Consider the following 21,400-nt stretch of genomic DNA (forward strand, 5'->3'; position numbering starts at 1 on the left):
TGCTAGTCAAAGGATTAAGCATGTTATCTCTGATTTCTATCATTTTTAATGTTTGAAAACTGTCACACCTAGAAGAAATAAGCTATAGAAATACGAACTTTTCAACAGACTGAAAATGATTATGAACCCAGATCACAGAAGGTGTCCAGGATAAGGAGGCATGTAGTCAGGCCACAGAGGGTGGAATCAGTGCCACCTCAGTGAATACATAGCATTCTAAACAGATAAGCAGACATGGACCTCTTTTTAAGTAAAAACAGGAGAAATGGAAGGATTTGCAATTTAATCCAAAAACTGGGTGTTTCAAAACTGGAATTTAATTGGATGTCTACTTTCAGATGCTTAGCAATAGTATTTTGAATATCCAGGCTACAGTTGTTTTTTTTTTTTTTTATTTTCTAAGCAAGTGCAATGCTGAGAGTAAATAAAATGATCAGAGGGAAAATAAACACACAATCTTCTCTCACTGAGTTGTGCACGTAGCACCTCAGCAGTGTACCTGCTTTAACTTTCTACTTTTGCGTTCCTTCAGCTTTCAGTGGGACTTACAAGAAGGGACCCCAGATACACTAGTAACTATACCTGTCACTCTTGAGCTGAATCTATGATGAAAGGATAGCAAAGACTAAAAATGGTTATTTTTCTTTTAGTCTCATAGTAATTAGACAATTACAAAATGGAAATAATCTTTGTATCACTTAAGTTAATATGGTGTTTGAGATCAACTGGAAAATTCTAGTGAGACTTTTGAAGTAACTTAAGAATTTGTCTTTATTCGACCTGTTCCTGCTTTCATGAGAACTGTTTTCATTATTATTTTAGCATGTCTGAGAACGTTCTTAAAAATAATACTAGGTCCTCCTCTTAAGTTGAGGTACTTTTATTCTCACTTGCTCAATCTTTGCTTTTCTTCCTATTTCACTTTTGATAGAGATGTAAAATCAGTTTTTGACTATGATACTTTGTTAGGTCTTTGAATATTCATGTTGACTGCACAATGCTGTCATTTTTAGGTCCCTGTCACCTGCCGTGTGGTTACACACAGCACATAATTCTCGATTGATCTCTTTCAGCCCCCTGCGGAGGCCAGTACACGGGATCAGAGGGGGTGGTCTTGTCACCCAATTACCCTCACAACTATACCGCCGGTCAGATCTGCCTCTATTCAATAACGGTACCAAAGGAATTTGGTAAGGTTTTCTTATTTTCAATTCACTGTCACATTTCTTTCTGTGATAATATTTCCATCATTTTATAAACAAATGCATCAGCCCTTGATTTAATGAATTAATATAGAAGAAGATGATGTGTGACAGGTTTTCCAAAGGTGTCTCATACAAGATCCACTGTAGTGGATGTAAAATGCTTAAACTTCCATCTCGGATTCCAATCCAGCATAAGCAGAATAATTTTGGCTTTGTTCTTGTTTTTGTTAGGAAGCATTTTCTCTTTTGGTTGTTTGTGTGTGAGGAAGATCATTTCCTCACATGTGGGCCAGGGGAACCTGAGCAGTCTGTGAGATACTGGCATGTATATTTGATTATTGATTATTCTGGAAATCACTGGGTCAGTGAACCCACCTTTGAGTGACTGCAGATGGAAAAGTAGGCAGTGCCCTGTCTGACCCCTCTGAATCTGACATCCCGAGTTTCCTTCCTGAACTTGGCCCTGAGCCAATTTTCTGGGACGGCTTCATGCCTAGATGGCCCTATGCTGACAGGCTTCTGGCGGCTCCCTCAACATCTCCCCTCTCACTCTAGACCGGGAAGATACCTCTGTGTTGGATTCTTTCCCGGAGTCAGAAGAGAATAGCTTTTATAATTTTATGGAATAGTTCCTTTCTCCCAACAGTAAAAGTTAAAACCCAACATACTCTATAATTCTTTTCTTTACACTCAAAATAGCAGCCACCCTCTCATAGAAATAAAACTGACAAAAATTCTAAGGTTCCATTCTGTTTGAGGGCAAACATTTTAAAAACACAATTATGTGATGAGAAAGTTAATTGCTGCTCAAGAAACTTGCATATGGGAGACATGATTTCTATGAACATCTTTTATATTAATCACAGGCTTCTAAAAATCTAATAAAAACCTCCTCCAAGGACTTACTTCAGCCTCTGGTGGTTTAGATCACCTCATGAACAGTGCAAGGCAACGTACTCAGTATCTTAAGCTCCTTCTTTCAGGCAGTTCTCAAGGGTGACTGAGTTTCCAGGCAAGGCTTCCCTCATGTCATCTTGCTGTGTTAAAAAAAAATCAGGTGTCTGATACTTAGAGGGTGATGGATGTGATCACAGAAACCAGGGCAGAGAGACCAGACTCCCAAGAAGGTCCACTGACTCTATCAGTAAGTGGAAAATGGAGAATACCAATTTAATTTAAAAACTAAAAGACTGGCTTCAAAATATTTATTTTGTTATAAAAAATGAACAGTAAAACTTACTAGATTTCCACTCTTTATGATGACCAATGCCTCTAAAATCCTGTGTTGTTGAGTCACTGAGTTGTGTCCAATTCTTTGTGACCCCTTGGACTGCAGCACACCAGGCTCCCCAGTCCTTCACTGTCCCCCAGGGTTTGCTCAGATTCACATCCATTAAATCGGTGATGCCATCCAACCATCCAACCTTTGTTGGATGCCATCCAACCTTTGTTGGATGCCATCCAACCTTTGTTGTCCCCTTCTCCTCCTGCCCTCAATCTTTCCCAGCATCAGGGTCTTTTCGAATGAGTTGGCCCTTGGCATCAGGTAGCCAAAGTATTGGAGCTTCAGCTTTAGCATCAGTCCTTCCAATGAATATTCAGGGTTGATTTCCTTTAGGACTGATTGGCTAATATTTCTACTGGCCAAGGGACTCTCAAGAGGCTTCTGCAGCACTGCAGTTTGAAGGCATCGGTTCTTTAGCTCTCAGCCTTCTTTATGGTCCAGCTCTCACATCGTACATGACTACTGGAAAAAACACAGCTTTCACTATATGGACCTTTGTCAGCAAAGCAATATTTCTGCTTTTTAATATGCTATCTAGGTTTGTCGTAGCTCCCCTTCCAGGGAGCAAATGTCTTTTAATTTCATGGCTGCAGTCACTGCCTGCAGTGATTTTGGAGCCCAAGAAAATAAAGTCTGTTACTGCTTCCACTTTTTCCCATCCATTTTCCATGAAGTGATGGGACCTCATTCATTTCTTTGTTTTTAAAAAAGCATTTTGTGCCAACCTACCCCTTCATTTTCAGTGGTGTTTGGGCAGTTCGCCTATTTCCAGACGGCGCTGAATGACCTGGCAGAGCTGTTTGACGGGACGCACCCACAGGCCAGATTGCTCAGCTCACTCTCGGGGTCTCACTCAGGTAAACCTTCAGTGAGCTCTTTGATTCCAGTCACACAGCCAGGAGAATTAATGTTAAGCTTGTCTATTTTAATTTTCTTTTGTGGAGGAGAAATTTAATCATCTTTGAATTTGCTTGCTTACTTAGTAAAATCTTATTTTCAATGTAAAATTTCAAATGCATTGTTATCCCACATATAAAACCATCTGACTTTATCTTTTTTTTTTTTTTTAACTAAGAACACAGAACATTTAATACCTATCTCAGAAGAAAATAAAAATATCAGAAAATAAACACCCTGTTATTTTCTATCCTATAGATGATCTCTGATTTTCCCTCCAGGTGAGACATTGCCTTTGGCCACATCCAACCAGATTCTGCTCCGATTCAGCGCGAAGAGCGGGGCTCCAGCACGGGGTTTCCACTTCGTATATCAAGGTGCGTCTCTGCCCTCTTTGCCCTCCTCCCACACCACACGTACCACTGTTTTCAGCACCAAAAACATGACTTGTACTTTATTTAATAATTGAGAGTTTGAGGGTATCTTCATAATTATAATAACATTATTTGATAAAAAATATTAAAGTTTTTTCTTTTGAAAATTAAATATGATATTTCTAAGACAAAGATACAGTTGTGCTTCATTTATTTGACAGGATAAGGGAACAAATATTTATGAGATTACCTTAGTATAGCACTCCACAATTTGCAAAATAATTTCAATATTATAACATTTTACCTAATTAAGTAAAATATTTCATAATAGATTTTAGTAACCATCTTAATGAAATACACTTAAAACACATTGTGTGATTCCAAACCTTGCTGTAAAACTAATTGAAAATGAAATGTACTAAAATCGAACTAAACCCAAAATATTATCCATGTTTCTATCACTGGAGGTACCTATTTTATTTTCCTTAAGTTCTAACTTTAGGCAAGTCATATCTTTATATTTATTTTTGAACTTGGAGTTTATTCAAAATTCTTGAAATTGCTCAAAGGTTCTGGACCATGAAGATTTCTTTCCTGTTTCTAGTTCACCTTTAGATTGCATATCCATTATGTGAATTTGAGAATACACCCCATGGACTGAAAAGTTTGTCCACTTTCAGAGGCACAGGGAAAGTCTCTAGATCTGAACTGTGATCACTACCCCGCTGAGATCGGACAGAGGTTGTCATTTTCAGAGATACAGTAACTTCCTGTTCAAAGTGAGAGGAATACTTAGCGTTTCTAGATCCCAGTGTTCCTGGAGGCTGGAGCTATTGCAGGCGGCTCTTGAACATTTTCTGCAGCAAAGGAGGAGAATAACTTCCTGGCAAAAATGTCTTTCCTTTAATAAGGACTTTTTCAGAAAACATCCTCGACAACTTCATGGTTTTCATCAAGTTATAGAGAGGAACAATCTGTCATGTCATTTATAAATAATTTATGATCATCACACACTGAGAAATGCATGGCCTCAAAATATTTCACGATAAAAACCCTTTGGTATTCAGTAATAAGATGATTTAAAAGTCACAGAAAGAGTGAGCATGTTTGACAGGTCAGGAGAAAGTGAAAGTGAAGTCGCTCAGTCGTGTCCGACTCTTTGCGACCCCATGTACTATAGCTTACCAGGCTCCTCTGTCCATGGGATTTTCCAGGCAAGAGTACTGGAGTGGGTTGCCATTTCCTTCTCCAGAGGATCTTCCTGACCCAGGGATTGAACCTGGGTCTCCCACATTGTAGGCAGACGCTTTATCATCTGAGCCACCAGGGAAGTCTCTCAGGTCAGGAGAAGTACCTCTAATCCAGTTTAAGAAGCATTGCTTGTGTGACAATGCTATTACATTAACATTAACTGTATTGTTCAAATTAAACTTTTGTTAAAATGTAAATAACTAAACCAGTAAATATGGCCTTTATAGTAGAGGGTCCAATTTAGGCAACTCACTTCTCACCAAATCCTAATTTTCTTTAAATACATGCTATATTACTTTGCAGAAGCAAATTCACAAACCAAACTAAGCTGGTATGACATCTAAGGAAACTGGGCTACTTGGTTTAAGTACATATTTTTGTCCTGGAAAACTTCAAGTGCCTGGCATTGTCTGCCCGATTAGGGACTTCCTTTAATTTTTTATAAAGATTAGAAAATTGATCAGATTATCAGATAAAATACCTGAGGCACATGATCCTACATCTATCCTGTCTGCAAATGCTATCTTTAGAAGTCATGGTTTTTAAAATGACATTTCTTGTTTTAAGACAACATATTATCATTAATTTACAATTGTGTCCAACTCTTTGATAGCCTATGTACTGCAGCACACCAGGCTCCTCTGTCCATGGGATTTCCCAGCCAAGAATACTGGAGTGGGTTGCAATTTCCTTCTCCAGGGGATCTTCCTGACCCAGGGATCATTAAAATGTATGAAATTCAGAAAAGTAGAAAGAAAAGCAAATTCTTTATAGAAGTAACATATTTTCCTTGTGCTTAAGAATATATAATGACTATAGCATGTTCAGTATTTCTTCTAAGATTCCAATGTATCTCCTTTTCTTGCTTTGTTATTGCAATTAGTTTATGCAAAAGTTGACGTCTTTTTATCAAAGCCCAATCCTTTGGAGCTAAAGAATTAGGATTTTGAATGCCATTTATCAATTACTCAGAAGCACATGGGAAAGTTTTCAATCCCTCTCGAAAATGAATTGAACATTGCCTTCTGAAAGATAGTAGTTAAGTGGAAGCCTAGAAATTATTACAACTCTATTGTGTAAAAACTTTCTGAATATTGCTTCCATGTGCCACTTACAGCTTCATTCCTCGGTAAGTTATTAATGCTTAAAATTGTGCAGGGACTTCCTGACTTCTGTGGCTGTAGGCTGTCTAGCCCTTGTTCACAGACAGCTCTGTTGTAAAGAGCTGTTCAGGGTCCCATGAAGAATGGGTGCAGGTGTCAGGCACAGAAAACCTGTGGGTGATCCAGGCACGCTCTCTGCCCCTCTGTGTGGTCCTGGTTAATAACACAGAGATATTGCTGGTGAGGATGCTGCTATCCTTCTGATCTTGTGAAGAAACAGAAGTATGGAGGCTTCTTTATTATTTGTATTTTTTACAGAGTGTTGTAACTTTATGTTTTTGTTGTTGTTGTTCAGTTACTAAGTTGTGTCCAACTCTTTGCGACCCCATGGACTGCAGCTCACCAGGTTCCCCATCCCTCACCATCTTCTGGAGTTTGCTCAAGTTCATGTTCATTGAGTTGGTGATGCCATACAACCATCTCATCCTCTGTTTTCCCCTTCTCCTCCTACCTTCAGTCTTTCCCAGCATCAGAGTCTTTTCCAGTGAGTCAGCTCTTGGCATCAGGTGGCCAAAGTATTGCAGCTTCAGCTTCAGCATCAGTCCTTCAAATGAATATCCAGGGTTGATTTCCTTTAGGATTGACTAGTTTGAACTTCCTGCTGTCCAAGGGACTCTCAAGAGTCTTCCCCAGCACCACAGTTCCAAAGCATCAATTCTTAAGTGTTCAGCCTTCTTTATGGTCCAGCTCTCACATACCTACTGGAAAAACCATAGTTTCAACTATTGCTGGGTTTTTTTTGTTTGTTTTTTTTTTTGCTTCCCGTGCTCCTTGCAGGTAGAAGGATACATTCGTAAAGTGAGGCAGGTAAGAGGGTGATGGAATCTTTCACCACCACAAATTCTCTAAGCTATAGACATGAGCAGACAGCTGTCTTACTGCACCTCTTTTAGGGTTGAAGGAGAAAAAAAAAGAAAACAATGATAGCAATAAAATAAACCTGAAGGCAGACAAGAATAATTTATCCAAGTAAAGCAGTCTTTCCTTTTTCACTGAATGACAGATGAACATATTCTATTTCTCAAAATCACTCTGTTCTCATAGTTGAAAAATCTGTCCTGACAAGCCAGTACTAGTCTGTGAATTCAAACATACATCACCGAATTATGCACAACACTTTATGCTCAATCTTCTTTGTAAGAAGTATGCATTTTATAAGCTCTTGATACAACATGTGAATTTCTTAGAACTGGAATACTAACTTGTAATTTATGCCATCTTAGAAAAGATGAGGCCTGGGAAAAATCAACTAAAACATGTATCTGCTTGCCTAGAAAGGATGTCAAGCAAAGAAAACTTTAGTCTAAATTCTTCCTCCCAAACTTAGAAAAAGCTTTTCCACTCCCTGTTCCTGTTTTCCCCATAGTCAGAATATTGCCCGTTTTCAGATCATGAAAGTCCCAGAGAATAGCACCCAGCCTCTGCACAGCGCAGGCCATGCCCTGAGAAGCCAGTCACGTGTTTACCACCCTCTGTTCCAGGCAAACCTCATCCCCTTCCACTCGGCCCTGGCTGATCTCAGTTTGCTTCACAGCATTCACTGAAACACGGAGAATAATTGCTTGTTGTTGTCATTGTTGTTGTTCAACAAGTTGTTGTTGTTGTTGCCAAGTCGTGTCACAGTCTTTGTGACCCATGGACTGCAGCACACCGGGCTTCCCTATCCTTCACTTTTTCACGGCCTTGCCACCCAACCATCTCATCCTCTGTCATCCCCTTCTCCTCCTGCCTTCAATCTTTCCCAATATCAGGGTCTTTTCCAATGAGTCAGCTCTTGGCATCAGGTAGGCAAAGTATTGGAGCTTTAGCTTCAGCATCAGTCCTTCCAATGAATATTCAGGGTTGATTTCCTTTAGGATGGACAGGTTTGATCTCCCTGCTGTCCAAGGGTCTCTCAAGAGTCTTCTCCAGGATCACAGTTTGAAAGCAGCAATTCTTTGGCACTCAGCCTTCTTTATGGTCTAACTATCACGTCCATACATGACTACTAGAATAATTGCTACTGGCATGAAATTTCTCTGTGGTATGGCCTGAAATCGCCAGGTGAGGACACGCCCAGAGGATGGGCTGAAAGGGAGTAGCTGATCAATGTGGCTGGACTTTCCCCCCAGATGCCACAGGCACTTCTGATGCTTCAAGATTCTAGGTTTCTCTGCCCCATTTTCTCAGATTCTTAAAACTGATCTCTTTACTTTTCCAACTTCTTCCTCTAAAATATGTTCTCCATCATTTCATTCAAATGCAGGTATTATTCATTTATTGTTATTTTCCTTAAACATACACAACTCTGAAGTTTGTGAGGAAAAGGTTAATAGTGACATGTGTACAGATGACCCCTGATGGTGTGTTTCTCCTCATTCATGAGACCCTGGAAAAACACTGTTGGAGGCCCTTTGACAAGTGTGGAAATGTGGCCACAAGTAATGGTGCTTCTCAAATAGTTCAAGACAAATAGACCAATTAAGGTTAGAGATTTCTCCATATTTATAAAAAAAAAAAACTGTCAAGAATTGACTGTAGAGTATCATTTTATTTGTTTGTTTCTCCCTCTCATGCTACTGTTCAACTGTAACACAATACTCAGACACTAGAATATGACAAATATAAGCTGTGAGTAATATGTGTACAATAGAATATTATATTCTGTGTTTTCAGTTGTAGAAAAATATTCTGTAATATCATTAATTTTCTCATAGTTATTAGACAATATGCAATTTTATTAACTTTTGCCTCTGATCAAAAATATTTCAACACAGAATTGAAGCTTAGTTTATTCAAAACAGTCGTCTGACTTCCATTCTCATACAAGTGGTTCCAGCAATTTACCCAAATGGTGTCAGTTATTGCTCGGGTTCAATTCAACCCAAGGTGCCAGAGTATTAGGAAAAGGACCGTAAAGACAGAAGGATTCCTTGTAAGTAAAATGTCCCCCTCAGAGGGCTGCACTTTCACAGAAGGTACTCAAGGACAGGAAGATCAGGATCCCGAAGATGATAAACATGAACTGACTCTCAATGCAGGGACAGAAGCCAATATGCAAACTCCCAAGTGCGTAGCTGGTGGATCTATTTCTCAGAGTGTCGGTTTGGGGTAACCCACCCCTTTGCCCCTGAAGTGTTTTTCAAACTTGATCTCATCCCTCCTTTTGTAAACAGGAAAATTGCTTATAGTGATCACTCCCTGCATATCAGTGAATTCTGATCTACAGCCTGAGTGGATGCCTCACTGGAAGGAGGCTCACCTACCATGCCCAGGGTCAAAGACCATGAGATCCACACACTGTGGGGAACATGGGGACAAGCAGAGAGCTGGGGGGTGGCTGCAGGAGGCAGGCCTGTGCAGTGGAGCTGAAGGTGCTGCCGTGGGCTCAGCACTGTCAGGGCCCTCTGTGGTGGTGGGCATCTTCATCCGTACGTGGATGTGGGAGGGACAGAGCAGGGCTGACTGGGATCAGTAGAGGTGGCCGTCCTGTGAATCTGGGGCGGGGGATTTGGGGTCTTTGTGCGGCTCGCACAGCGCTCCCAGTGTTGCCTGTGATCACAAATATGCAGTGGCCTCCGAGACTGTGTGTGGTCCGCAGAGGGAACCAGCTCTCAGGAAGCCAGCAGCCAGGTGTCAGAGTCAGGGCCAGTCCTCGTGTTTCCCACTCCTTCAGCAAGTGAGGTTCCGCCAGCTGCAGTGTACTGCCAAGCTTTGTTCTCTGCTGTGTAATCTGTTCTTTTCATTTCCAAACGTTCTGTTGTAACATTAGACACTGGGAAAGGGTCAGTGCCCCCTCCAGCCCCAGATGGACCCCGGCTCCCTGCCTCCCACCCTGGAGAATTGCTGGTCCAATGGGAAGACCCTAGGAAGGAGAAGGTTGGTTGTGCCCTCAGCCACCCCTGTTCCCCTCCACTCCCTCCCAAGTCTTTCCTGACAGGATGAATCCCATAATTGCATATTTTCTTATGGTATATTTTTTCTTTATTTTATTATGGTAACATGAGATTTACTCTCTCATGTTATCCTTTCAATCATTGTTTAAAATGAGCCGTTAGGATTCTGTAAAATTTAGTGCATGATTCGGCACCTTGGGGCTTCCCACGTGCCATAGTGGTGAAGAACGTGCCTGTCAATGCAGGAGACGTGAGAGATGCGGGTTTGATCCCTGGATTGGGAAGACCTCCTGGAGGAGGGCATGGAAACCCACTCCAGTATTCTTTCCTGGAGAATCCCATGGACAGAGGAACCTGGTGACTGCAGTCTATGGGGTAGCAAGAATCAGACACAACTTAGCACTCACGCAATACAGCGTCGTTAACTGTTGGCACAGCTTTGTCAGCTGATCTGATCTTTAGAACTTGGGCGTCATGAATGTCTGCCGTTGGATGGTAGGTCTACCTTCCCCCCACCCTTCCCCCCATCTCCTGGCAACCCCCATCTGCTCTCCGCTTCTCTAAGTTTGTCTCTTAGTTGCTTCCTATCCATGGGACCGTGCAGTATTTGTCCTTCTGCAACAGACTTGTTCCACTTCCATGTCCTAAGTGTCCATTCATGTTGTTGCAGGTAGCACAATTTCCTTCCTTTTTAGAGGGCTGAATAGTATTCTATCATATGTATATATGACATTGCTTATTCATTGGTGGACATGGAGGTTGTTTCCGTAAGTTGGCTATTGCAAATAATACCCTTAACATACATGGGGGTGCAGATGTCTCTCCAGGGGAGGGATTTCATTTCCTTCAGATAAACACTCAGAAGTAGAATTGCTGGATCATGTGGTAGTTCTGTTTTTAATTTTGCTTTTTAATCACCATGGTCACATTATAAGTAATCCTTTATATAGCAGCTCTTCTCACTAGAGTCTGAGGTCCTTAAGGATAGGCGCAAGTTCTTAGTCATCTCATTATCACAGGCACGATAATCTGGGTACTTAGTTAAATTCAATGCCTGAATATCACTCTGTCCTCATAAAGCGCCAGTTCTCCATGGGCCATGTTTTCCCCACCTGTGATGGGAATCTGAGGTGGTCCTCGGGGTTAATTTGAGGAGGCATGTAAATGTGTCAATGCTTCCTGAGCCATTCCTCAGAGTCTGCAAAAGACATTATCAATTCCCACATCAGCAGAAACTCTCTGGACTCATCTTAGATCTGTTTCCAAGGAGACGTCATGGCTTTGTGCTGCAGACACCAATGGTTGTGCTGTGTGTCTTGCCTCTAGCTGTCCCGAGGACCAGCGACACCCAGTGCAGCTCTGTCCCCGAGCCGAGGTATGGGAGGAGAATCGGTTCGGAGTTCTCGGCAGGGTCCATCGTCCGCTTCGAGTGTAACCCGGGCTACCTGCTCCAGGGCTCCACAGCCATCCGCTGCCAGTCTGTGCCCAACGCTCTGGCTCAGTGGAATGACACAATCCCCAGCTGCGTGGGTAAGTGTGTGTCCCCACGGTGCGATGACTGGCACGGGGTCCACAGTCCCAGTTCACAGAGACACTAAGGACTCTCTTCAGTCCACGTAAGTGGACTCTTGCTCCAGACCTGTTTAAAGGGCAAATTATTTTATCAGAAATAATTGAGTAGCAGCCAAATCCTAAAAATTACTGTGTTTCATGAAACAAGTCATCAGATGAATGCATATGAAACATGTTTTCCTTTTCAATACTTATTAAGTATGCCATCACAAGCCATGGGTATTCAACATAATTTCATTTGGGGGAAAAATCATTATAATGTTGATTTGTTACATGACTTGTGTAATGCCCTTTTAATAAATTGGTGCTGATGAAGATCTGAGAAATAATAGGTTAATGCATCCCAAATAACAAAGACATTGTTGGTGATACTTTATTTGCTTCATTTTGTGTAAGGACCTCCAGGGCAATCATGATTAGCACTTGAATTCATTTGTGCCTTTTAAGCGTCTCCTCTCTCTGGATTTGCTCACAAATCCCATTAGTATCAGTTGGAGCTGCCTGTCTGCGTATGGAAGAGAAAACTCCACGGAACTTCTTAACTTGTAGTAGAGCAATTACTCTAAACAGAGTTCACTTCAGAGAGGCTGTTGTTGGGTACAGTGTCTAAGACTTAGCAGCATAGCAGATGGTAATCTATGGTATTGATCATTTAAAAGAAAACAGACTAAGTCTGACCTTGGCTACAAATGCCTTTTCAAGTGTCATAGTCCATGTAAAACATCCCTTAATAGCTGATCGCACAGCGAAGGAGCGCAGAATACAGAATTAGCGTTCTCCACTGTACTTTATTTATACTAAATGTGGGTTTGGCTTTCAGTCCCCTGCAGTGGCAATTTCACTCAGCGGAGAGGTACCATTTTATCTCCCGGCTACCCTGAACCTTATGGCAACAACTTAAACTGCATATGGAAGATCATCGTTACAGAAGGGTCAGGAATCCAGGTATGTTCGCAAAGCCCAGAGACTCCTAAGAAACAGACCTCTGCCCACAGGCTTTTCCCTTCTTTGTTTCCCTCTTTTTGTATTGGTTATTCTAAATATACAAACCGTAACCTATTTCTCTTTTCTTACCATTGCTACCAAGTGTTTCTAATCATGTGTCTACATTTGAAATTAAAGTGATAGACTTTAGAATAAAATCTATCAAAAGTGCCATTTGTGGAAATTTTGTGGATGTCATTTCCATGGTTTATTTTCTTTGGTTTTGCCTTTCTCTCACATGTATATTTTTAATGTCATGAAAACTCCATTGGGCTAGTCTAATTTTTAAAATGTATTTATTTTTAATTGAAGGATAATTGCTTTACAATATTGTGCTGGCTTCTGGCACAGATCAACATGAATCTGCTATTGGAATACATATGTCCCCTTCCTCTTGAACCTCCCTCCTGCCTTCCACCCACCCCACCCTTCTAGATAGTTACAAAGCCCCAATTTGAGTTCCCTGAGTCATACAGCAAATTCCCATTGGCTATCTATTTTACATATACACTATGTATATGTTTCCATTCTGTTTTCAGTCTGATTTTATTAAGTGAAGGACAAATATTGGCTTGTTTGATAGATTCAAGTGATCAGCTTTGCCACGGAGCAGAACTGGGACTCTCTGGAGATTTATGACGGTGGTGATGCGAGTGCGCCGAGGCTGGGGAGCTTTTCAGGTGAGGTGACCCTGTCCCCGAGTTTCTGTGAATCCGAGTCATCACACCATGACAGACTGCAGGAGAACTCTCAGTGCCGATCTCTCCCTGGGAGACCCTTCTCTGTGCTAACAATTTTCTCTAGTGTTGGGAGGCTAGGAAGGAGAGCACCAGGCCCCAGAGTGAAGGAGAATGCACCGTCCCCCACAAGCAGTAGGCTGATGGGTGGTGGGCCCCACACTGGGGAGAACCGGGTTATTAACCTATGGATGCAACAGGGTGTTTTCACTGAAGTCAATTTTGTGTGGGGGTGGTTTGGACAACGAAGTTTGGGTTGGCTGACTTCCTTTTCTCTTGCACTTGTTAGAAGTGTTTGATGGAGTTGGGGACCAAGCACTAAGGTCAGGGAGCAAGGCGGCTGGGGTCCAGATGGAAGGTTGGGGGCAGACGTGGAAACTGAGAACTGAAGTAAACATATGGAGGATGGGGACAGGGTTTCTCATGACTGGGAAGGGATTTAGATACATAGGAATGAGAAAGCTGGCGTGGAGCTGGTTGTGATGGATTTGAACTAAAGCCACTGGTGTGAACTCATGGTCTTCGTACATATAGCTGTGCATGCCTGTCCAGTCACTAAGTCATGTCCAAGTCTTTGCAACCCCATGGACTGTCGCCTGCCAGGCTCCTCTGTCCATGGAATTTCCCCAAGCAAGCATTCTGGACTGGGTGGCCATCTCCTCCTCCAGGGGATCTTCCCAATCCAGGGATCGAACCCACATCTCTTGCATTTGCAGGCAAGTTTTTACCCCTGAGCCACTTGAGAAGCCCTATGGACAACTGTACAGCCACAGACGTAGAAATATGTGTGTGTGTGTACGTATCTCCCACCTCTGTATCCTGCGAGGTGTAAAACAATAACCCCTCACCAAGGAGTTACCTACCTAGTACCCAATTGTGTGTTTCTGAAATCACTTGAAGTACCATTCTCCCTTAAAGTGGCTTCTTGGAGAGCCACTGACTCTGAAGCTCTGGGAGAGAAAACATGCATGATGAGCTGCTTTGCACAGAATAGAAATATGTGGATCCATGCTGATACGCGTAGATGTGTGTATGAGTGTAAGGAGTAAGAGAGCCTGCCCAAACTATAATAAATCTAAACTAACAAATTGGAAGGAGATGGAATTAGAGCTGCCGCTGGTGGGCATTAGGACATACACGATCCACGTGGGGAGGTCAGTGGAGGCTGAAATTAGCATATGAGGTTGATGAGGACAGACAGCCACAGTCTCCAAGCACCTCCTCACCTTGTCCTCATGCACTTGCTGCAAAGGAGGAACGAAGTCATTCACAGTGAGAAGCCTGGCAGACACCACCTTCCTAAGGCAGTCATGTCAAGATTTCCAGTTATGGGACAAGGTATGCACTGGAATACTGATAAGCCTGCTCTCAAAATAAGCAAACAGAGGGACAGAAAGGCTATATTTGACTTAGAATTGCACTTGCTGTGGTGTAAATCCTCCCGTGCATGCACACTAAGTCGCTTCAGTCTGTCCATGGCATTTCCTAGGCAAGAATACTGGAGTGGGAGGCCATGTCCTCATCCAGGGAATCTTCCAGACCCAGGGATCGAACCTGTATCTCTTACGTCTCCTGCATTAGAGGCAGGTTCTTGATCACTAACACAACCTGGGAAGCCAGTAAGCCCTTCTCCATCCGGTCTGATTTCAGATAGCCAGCATGATGTCACTAAAGCTGAGTTTGGGAGGAAATACCCTGAAGTAGAGTCTGGAAGCCTCTGAGTCAAATCCCTCACACCTCAGAGTGGGCAAACAGAGTAGCCTCGGGAGAATACCCTCTTCATGAATCACAGCCTTGTTGTGGCAAGGGGGCTCGAGTAACTCAAAGAAGCTGTGAGCCAAAGAGCTATGGCTCTGCTGGGCCACCCACGATGAACTGGTCATGGTGAAGATTTCTGGCAAAATGTGGTCCACTAGAGAAGGAGATGGCAACCCACTCCAGTATTCTTGCCTGGAGAATCCTATGAACTGGAGAATCCTAGTGTGGAAAGGCAAAAACGTATGATACCAGAAGATGAGTAACTCAATGAACATGAATTTTGCAAACTCCAGGAGACAGTGAAGGACAAGGGAAGCTGGTGTGCTGTAGTTCATGGGGTCACAGAGAGTAGAACCTGACTTAGCGACTAAACAACAGTGGGAGAATACAGCATCATATTTTGATATTTTTGCCAAAAATGTATCACCACCTGAATCTAGTCATGAAGAACATCAGACATTCTCTTCGGAGGTTATGTTGCTTTATAAAAAGCATTTTTTTTTCAAAATGTGTTCATCTATTTTTGGAGAACTCATTTTCAAGTTTGCCTGCACCAAGACTTATAGCAGGGCATACACATGATTTGCTACTGTACACCACCCCTGTATGTTTTGTTTTTTAACTACTCCCAATCTTTTGTATGGGAGATGATGCTGTGAAGGTGCTGCCAGCAAATTTGGAAAACTCAGCAGTGGCCACAGGACGGGAAAAGGTCAGTTTTCATTCCAATACCAAAGAAGGGCAATGCCAAAGAATGCTCAAACTACCGCACAATTGCACTCACCTCACATGCTAGCAAAGTAATGCTCAAAATTCTCCAAGCCAGGCTTCAGCAATACGTGAACCATGAACTTCCTGATGTTCAAGCTGGTTTTAGAAAAGGCAGAGGAACCAGAGATCAAATTGCCAACATCCGCTGGATCATGGAAAAAGCAAGAGAGTTCCAGAAAAACATCTATTTCTGCTTTATTGCCTATGCCAAAGCCTTTGACTGTGTGGATCACAATCAACTGTGGAAAATTCTGAAAGAGATGGGAATACCAGACCACCTGACCTGTCTCTTGAGAAATCTGTATGCAGGACAGGAAGCAACAGTTAGAACTGGACATGGAACAACTGGTTCCAAATAGGAAAAGGAGTACGTTAAAGCTGTATATTGTCACCCTGCTTATTTAACTTCTATGCAGAGTACATCATAAGAAATGCTGGACTGGAAGAAACACAAGCTGGAATCAAGATTGCCAGGAGAAATATCAATAACCTCAGATATGCAGATGACACCACCCTTATGGCAGAAAGTGAAGAGGAGCTAAAAAGCCTCTTGATGAAAGTGAAAGAGGAGAGCGAAAAAGTTGGCTTAAAGCTCAACATTCAGAAAATGAAGATCATGGCATCTGGTCCCATCACTCCATGGGAAACAGATGGGGAACCAGTAGAAACAGTGTCAGACTTTATTTTGGGGGGCTCCAAAATCACTGCAGATGGTGACTGCAGCCATAAAATTGAAAGATGTTTACTCCTTGGAAGAAAAGTTATGACCAACCTAAATAGTATATTCAAAAGCAGAGACATTACTTTGCCGACTAAGTTCCGTTTAGTCAAGGCTATGGTTTTTCCAGTGGTCATGTATGGATGTGAGAGTTGGACTGTGAAGAAGGCTGAGCGCCGAAGAATTGATGCTTTTGAACTGTGGTGTTGGAGAAGACTCTTGAGAGTCCCTTGGACTGCAAGGAGATCCAACCAGTCCATTCTGAAGGAGATCAACCCTGGGATGTCTTTGGTAGAAATGATGCTAAAGCTGAAACTCCAATACTTTGGCCACCTCATGCGAAGAGTTGACTCATTGGAAAGACCCTGATGCTGGGAGGGATTGGGGGCAGGAGGAGAAGGGGACGACAGAGGATGAGATGGCTGGATGGTATCACTGACTCGATGGACATGAGTCTGAGTGAACTCTAGGAGTTGGTGATGGACAGGGAGGGCTGGCGTGCTGTGATTCATGGAGTCGCAAAGAGTCAGACACGACTGAGCAACTGAACTGAAATGAATCTTTTGTAATCTCATTTTCTGAACTTATGTGTGAGTATAGTCTCAGCTTAAATATATAAATAATATATTAATATATAATAATACATATTCATTAATATATATTAATGTATAATACTAAAAGCATGAGAATCTCCTATGTAAACAATGACAAAAAAATCCTTTGTAGTGTGCATTTGATTAACTTATAAAACTTTAAAATATTACATGAGCAATTTTTATTGTTTTATATACTATAATTTGTAAAAAAATTTAAATTCTAATTTTCTAAAATAAAAAATGATTTTGAAAAATATTCTGCACTCAAAAAGTGACTCATATCTTTCAAAAGTATTGAGTTCATGAAAGGGAAAGAAAGACTAAGAAATTTTTACAGACCGAAAAAAAAAAAAAACCTTACAAAACTAAAGGGACACCATCATAGATGGACACAATCATAGATGGAAAAGCTGTTATTGGCAGACTGTGGAAATTCCAGTGATTTCTGTGGGATATATAATCCTGCTGCCTCTATGTTAGTGTTTTTTTTTTTAAATGAACACCTCTGTTTTAAGAAATGCACACTAAATATTTATTAAAAATATGTCACAATGTCTGCAACTTGCTGACAAAGGGTTTAGTTGCTCAGTTGTGTCCGACTCTTTGCGACCCCATGGACTGCAGCCTGCCAGGCTCCTCTGTCCTTGGCATTAGGTTGTCATTCCCTTCTCCAGGAGGTTTTCCAGACCCAGGGAGCAAGCCCAGTATCCTACACTGCAGGTGGTCTTCTGCATTGCAGGTGTATTCTTTACCGACTGAACTTACCAGGGAAGCCAAAGGGTTTAGAATAAAATAACTTTACACATATCCGTATTGTGGATAGAGATCACTTCACATGTATATCTCTATGTGGACAGAGCTAGAGATCATTATTCTGTAATATGTGGCAAGATAGTGTGTATATGGGAGTTTTTTTGTACCATATTTTCAATTTTAAGTTAAATGCTACTTAAAATATTTCAAAAAGAGTACTTTATAAACTTTATATGGAAGAAATGATACATCAGCCATCAAGTCTGAATATATTTTAAAATGTAATACATGTTTACACTTTTTTGTTCCTGTGATAATTTCAATATATTTAAAAAGGAGAATCTGAACCCAATTTGAAAGTTAGCTGTTGACTAAAAGCAAAGAAAAATGAGTAGTTGCTAGAGGTACACATTTCCAGAGAAACGATTGACTGACTTCTTGAATAAATTCAGGTTTTTGATTTTCTGTCTGGATAGCCATGTGTATGTAGGACTTATATTGTAAGCTATTTGAAATCATTTTTGGAAGTAGACAGGTGATAAATTATAAATGGACACGATAGAGCAAAAGTCATACCAATCTGTCGCTGACAAGCAGGATTAAGGGAGAGTAAATACCAGTGGCTGGAGCAGCGTCTGCCGGGCCTGGAGCACAGTCGCTCAGCTTCCCACACGTGAGGTTCTATCTAGGTCAGTGAAGCAGTGCCATCAAAGGTATTCTGCCTGTGGCAACAGTTTTTCAAAAATCCCTGAGCTGCTTTTTGAACCAGGGGAATACGCTTCTTCTATGCGTCCATTCTGAGCAGAGTCTCAAGCGGACGCCGCTGCAGGGGGCGGACAGTGGTCAGGGCAGGTGCGCATAGCATATGCGCCTGGGGCGCCGAGACCCAGCATCTGTTTAGGAAAACAAATGATTATATTTAGAAGTACGGAAGTACAGACCGGACCGTCCTTGCTACAATTAATAGTAATGTTTAGAGGGGCCGTGATGATCCACTAAGCCCTTTCATACACACAGAGCGTGTCTGACTCATACACAAGAATTGAACTGTTATTTTGACTTCACAGAATTGGAACATCTTCAAATGTTTTCAGTAACAGGACTGATTTATGTCACAGTCAGCAGTAGAAGTGAGTTTTCCAACTGCGCTGCAACATAGTCAGGAAAGACAAGCAGTCAGAAGTGTATGTTGAGAACGTGTGTGTGAAAATGACTTGGCTGGGGGCTGAAGGCGATTAAACACACTGACTATCTGAAATCATAGATAAAACCAGGCAGAAAGTTATACAAATGCTGTAACAAGAACTTACTTTTTGGATTAGTTAGATCATCATAATAACATTACATTAGCTTTGTACTTTCTGTAGGCATCACCCAAAATATACAGAAATAAAAGATGAATGAGAGGACAGCAAGCATCACACAATTTGAACGAAAGTGGATTAAAACTGGAGTTTCTGTTGGGTGTTTCCCTCTTGTCTTGGTGTGGGGGTGGGTCAAGCTGGCCCAGCGAGCAGGTGCAGGCAGCGCCCTGACCTTCAGACCCCCTTTCCTCCTCCTCACAAGTCCATCCCCACATGCCAACGTGTGCCCTGGTTACTGCTGAGCAGACAGCACGCTGCTTCTGGTACAGCCTAGACAGAGAAAAGGTGATCCTCAGGCAGAAGACTTCCTGAAACAGGCAAGGTCACCCCACCGTGCAGGTTTCCCCCATCCGCACTGTTAACTATTAATTAGTTTCAAAGAATGACCTCTTTAAATGTGTCTGCTGGCCATAGGGACAGGCTTATGTTTTGCCTCTCCATGACTCAGTTTCTTAAAAGTCTGTCTCTCTGTCTATCTTTTTCCATCAAACCAAGTTTGAGTGACAAAGGGGTTGAATCTGCAGTCATTTTCTGTTTATCATTCAGCAAACACTTACAGTGTCTTATAGTGAATTGTATACTCACAGTTTAGGTCTGAAAAGACTCTGCCTCCCACAGACAACCCCACCTGGATAGTCAGGGAAAATGGTTTGAGGCACTGGCCCCAGATCTCAAGTGGGAAATTCGTCTTGCAAAGAATGTACACATCTGTGGGCATACACATGCGTGTGCACACACACAATCATTAGGAGTGTACCTGGTATTTTCTTTTGTCCTCCATTTTTACCCTGTTCTTCTTAAAAAAAGAGTCAGGTAATACTTTGTATACTGATTAGCCAACAACTCAGCCAGTATACATATTACTAGTCCCAGCACATTGTCAAACTGAGGGTGAGCTTTTATAAACCCAAAGAGTTTCTGAAAGACTACATGCTAATCCAAGGTTAATGAGATGTCCTTAATCTATTTTTAGGATGCAGTTCTTACCTGGGGTCATTGGTTTGCTTACCACTGCTTGAGGGTCCTAGAATTGTTTGAGTAGAAAGTGAAGGGCAACCGGAGATCTTGCCCTTGCAACATTGTTCATCTGTCTCGGATAATTACCAGCTTATTTCCTTATTTTGTTATTTAAAATAGTATTTATACTATGTATGTCTATAATGTATAATATTTATACATTAGCATCATCATCATCCATGAATTTGCCTGCACCGTGGGGAGGAGTTTTACCCGAGGAATAGCTCCTTCACACACAGGAAGTGTGTATTTATTCAGAAAATGACTTGGATACAGTGGAATATCAAGCATGTACCCCTTGGGTAACAAGGGACTTAGGCTAGCTTATTGCTTTCCCATATCATAATGCATTCTGGTAACGCATTCTAAACGTCTGGCTGAAGGACGTTTCCTTTTCCTCAGGACCCTGCAGCACCATGGCTCTGGTTCCACCCACGTCATTAGCATCTCTAAATTTCCCTACTTGTCAGTTGCTACAATGCAGGCTAGAACATTTTAATTAAAGGAAGCATTATATAAAATAAACCTGCATTTTCCTTTCCTTGTATGTTTCATTGAAATTGTTTGCAGATTTCAGAGGGAACATTATTCCGTATGAATCACAGAGGGATAAACAAGAGAATATATGATCAAAAACAACCTCTGAATAACATATTACATCAGATCTATAGTCTAACTATTTCCCCCAACTTCCATATGACTTGTATGTTGAGGCTTTACCCTTCTTTGTTCATGGCAAGTCAGAAAAAAAAAGCAAATGGTTACATTGATTAAAAAAAAAAAGCGATGTGAATAATCAAATGCATGGCAAAGCATGAGAATGTATGTGTTTTCACTGATATGATGAAGACATGTCACATCTGTCTGAGGAGGGCAGATGAAATGTGGAGCTTCTTCTTGTTCAGTTGCTCAGTCGTGTCTGTTTGTGACCCCATGGAGTGCAACACGCCAGGCTTCCCTATCCTTCACCATCTCCTAGACTTCACTCAAACTCATGTCCATTGAGTCTGTGATGCCATTCAAACATCTCATCTTCTCTTGTCCCCTTCTCCTCCTGCCTTCAGTCTTTTCCAGCATCAG

The 21,400-nt window shown here is 41.7% G+C and overlaps 1 protein-coding gene across 1 annotated transcript in view; it reads left to right on the forward strand.

Annotated features, from left to right (window-relative positions):
• CSMD1 (CUB and Sushi multiple domains 1) overlaps window positions 1-21,400 on the forward strand; it is a 1,675,023-nt gene that overhangs the window by 1,436,480 nt on the left and 217,143 nt on the right. The window contains exons 31-36 of the mRNA XM_068971399.1: window positions 1,074-1,190; window positions 3,234-3,347; window positions 3,669-3,764; window positions 11,377-11,580; window positions 12,443-12,567; window positions 13,190-13,286. Of these exons, the coding sequence (XP_068827500.1) occupies window positions 1,074-1,190; window positions 3,234-3,347; window positions 3,669-3,764; window positions 11,377-11,580; window positions 12,443-12,567; window positions 13,190-13,286 (753 nt within the window). The remainder of the gene's footprint in view (window positions 1-1,073; window positions 1,191-3,233; window positions 3,348-3,668; window positions 3,765-11,376; window positions 11,581-12,442; window positions 12,568-13,189; window positions 13,287-21,400) is intronic.

The sequence above is a fragment of the Capricornis sumatraensis genome, chromosome 4 (genome assembly GCF_032405125.1).
Source record: "Capricornis sumatraensis isolate serow.1 chromosome 4, serow.2, whole genome shotgun sequence".
Classification (NCBI taxonomy): domain Eukaryota; kingdom Metazoa; phylum Chordata; class Mammalia; order Artiodactyla; family Bovidae; genus Capricornis; species Capricornis sumatraensis.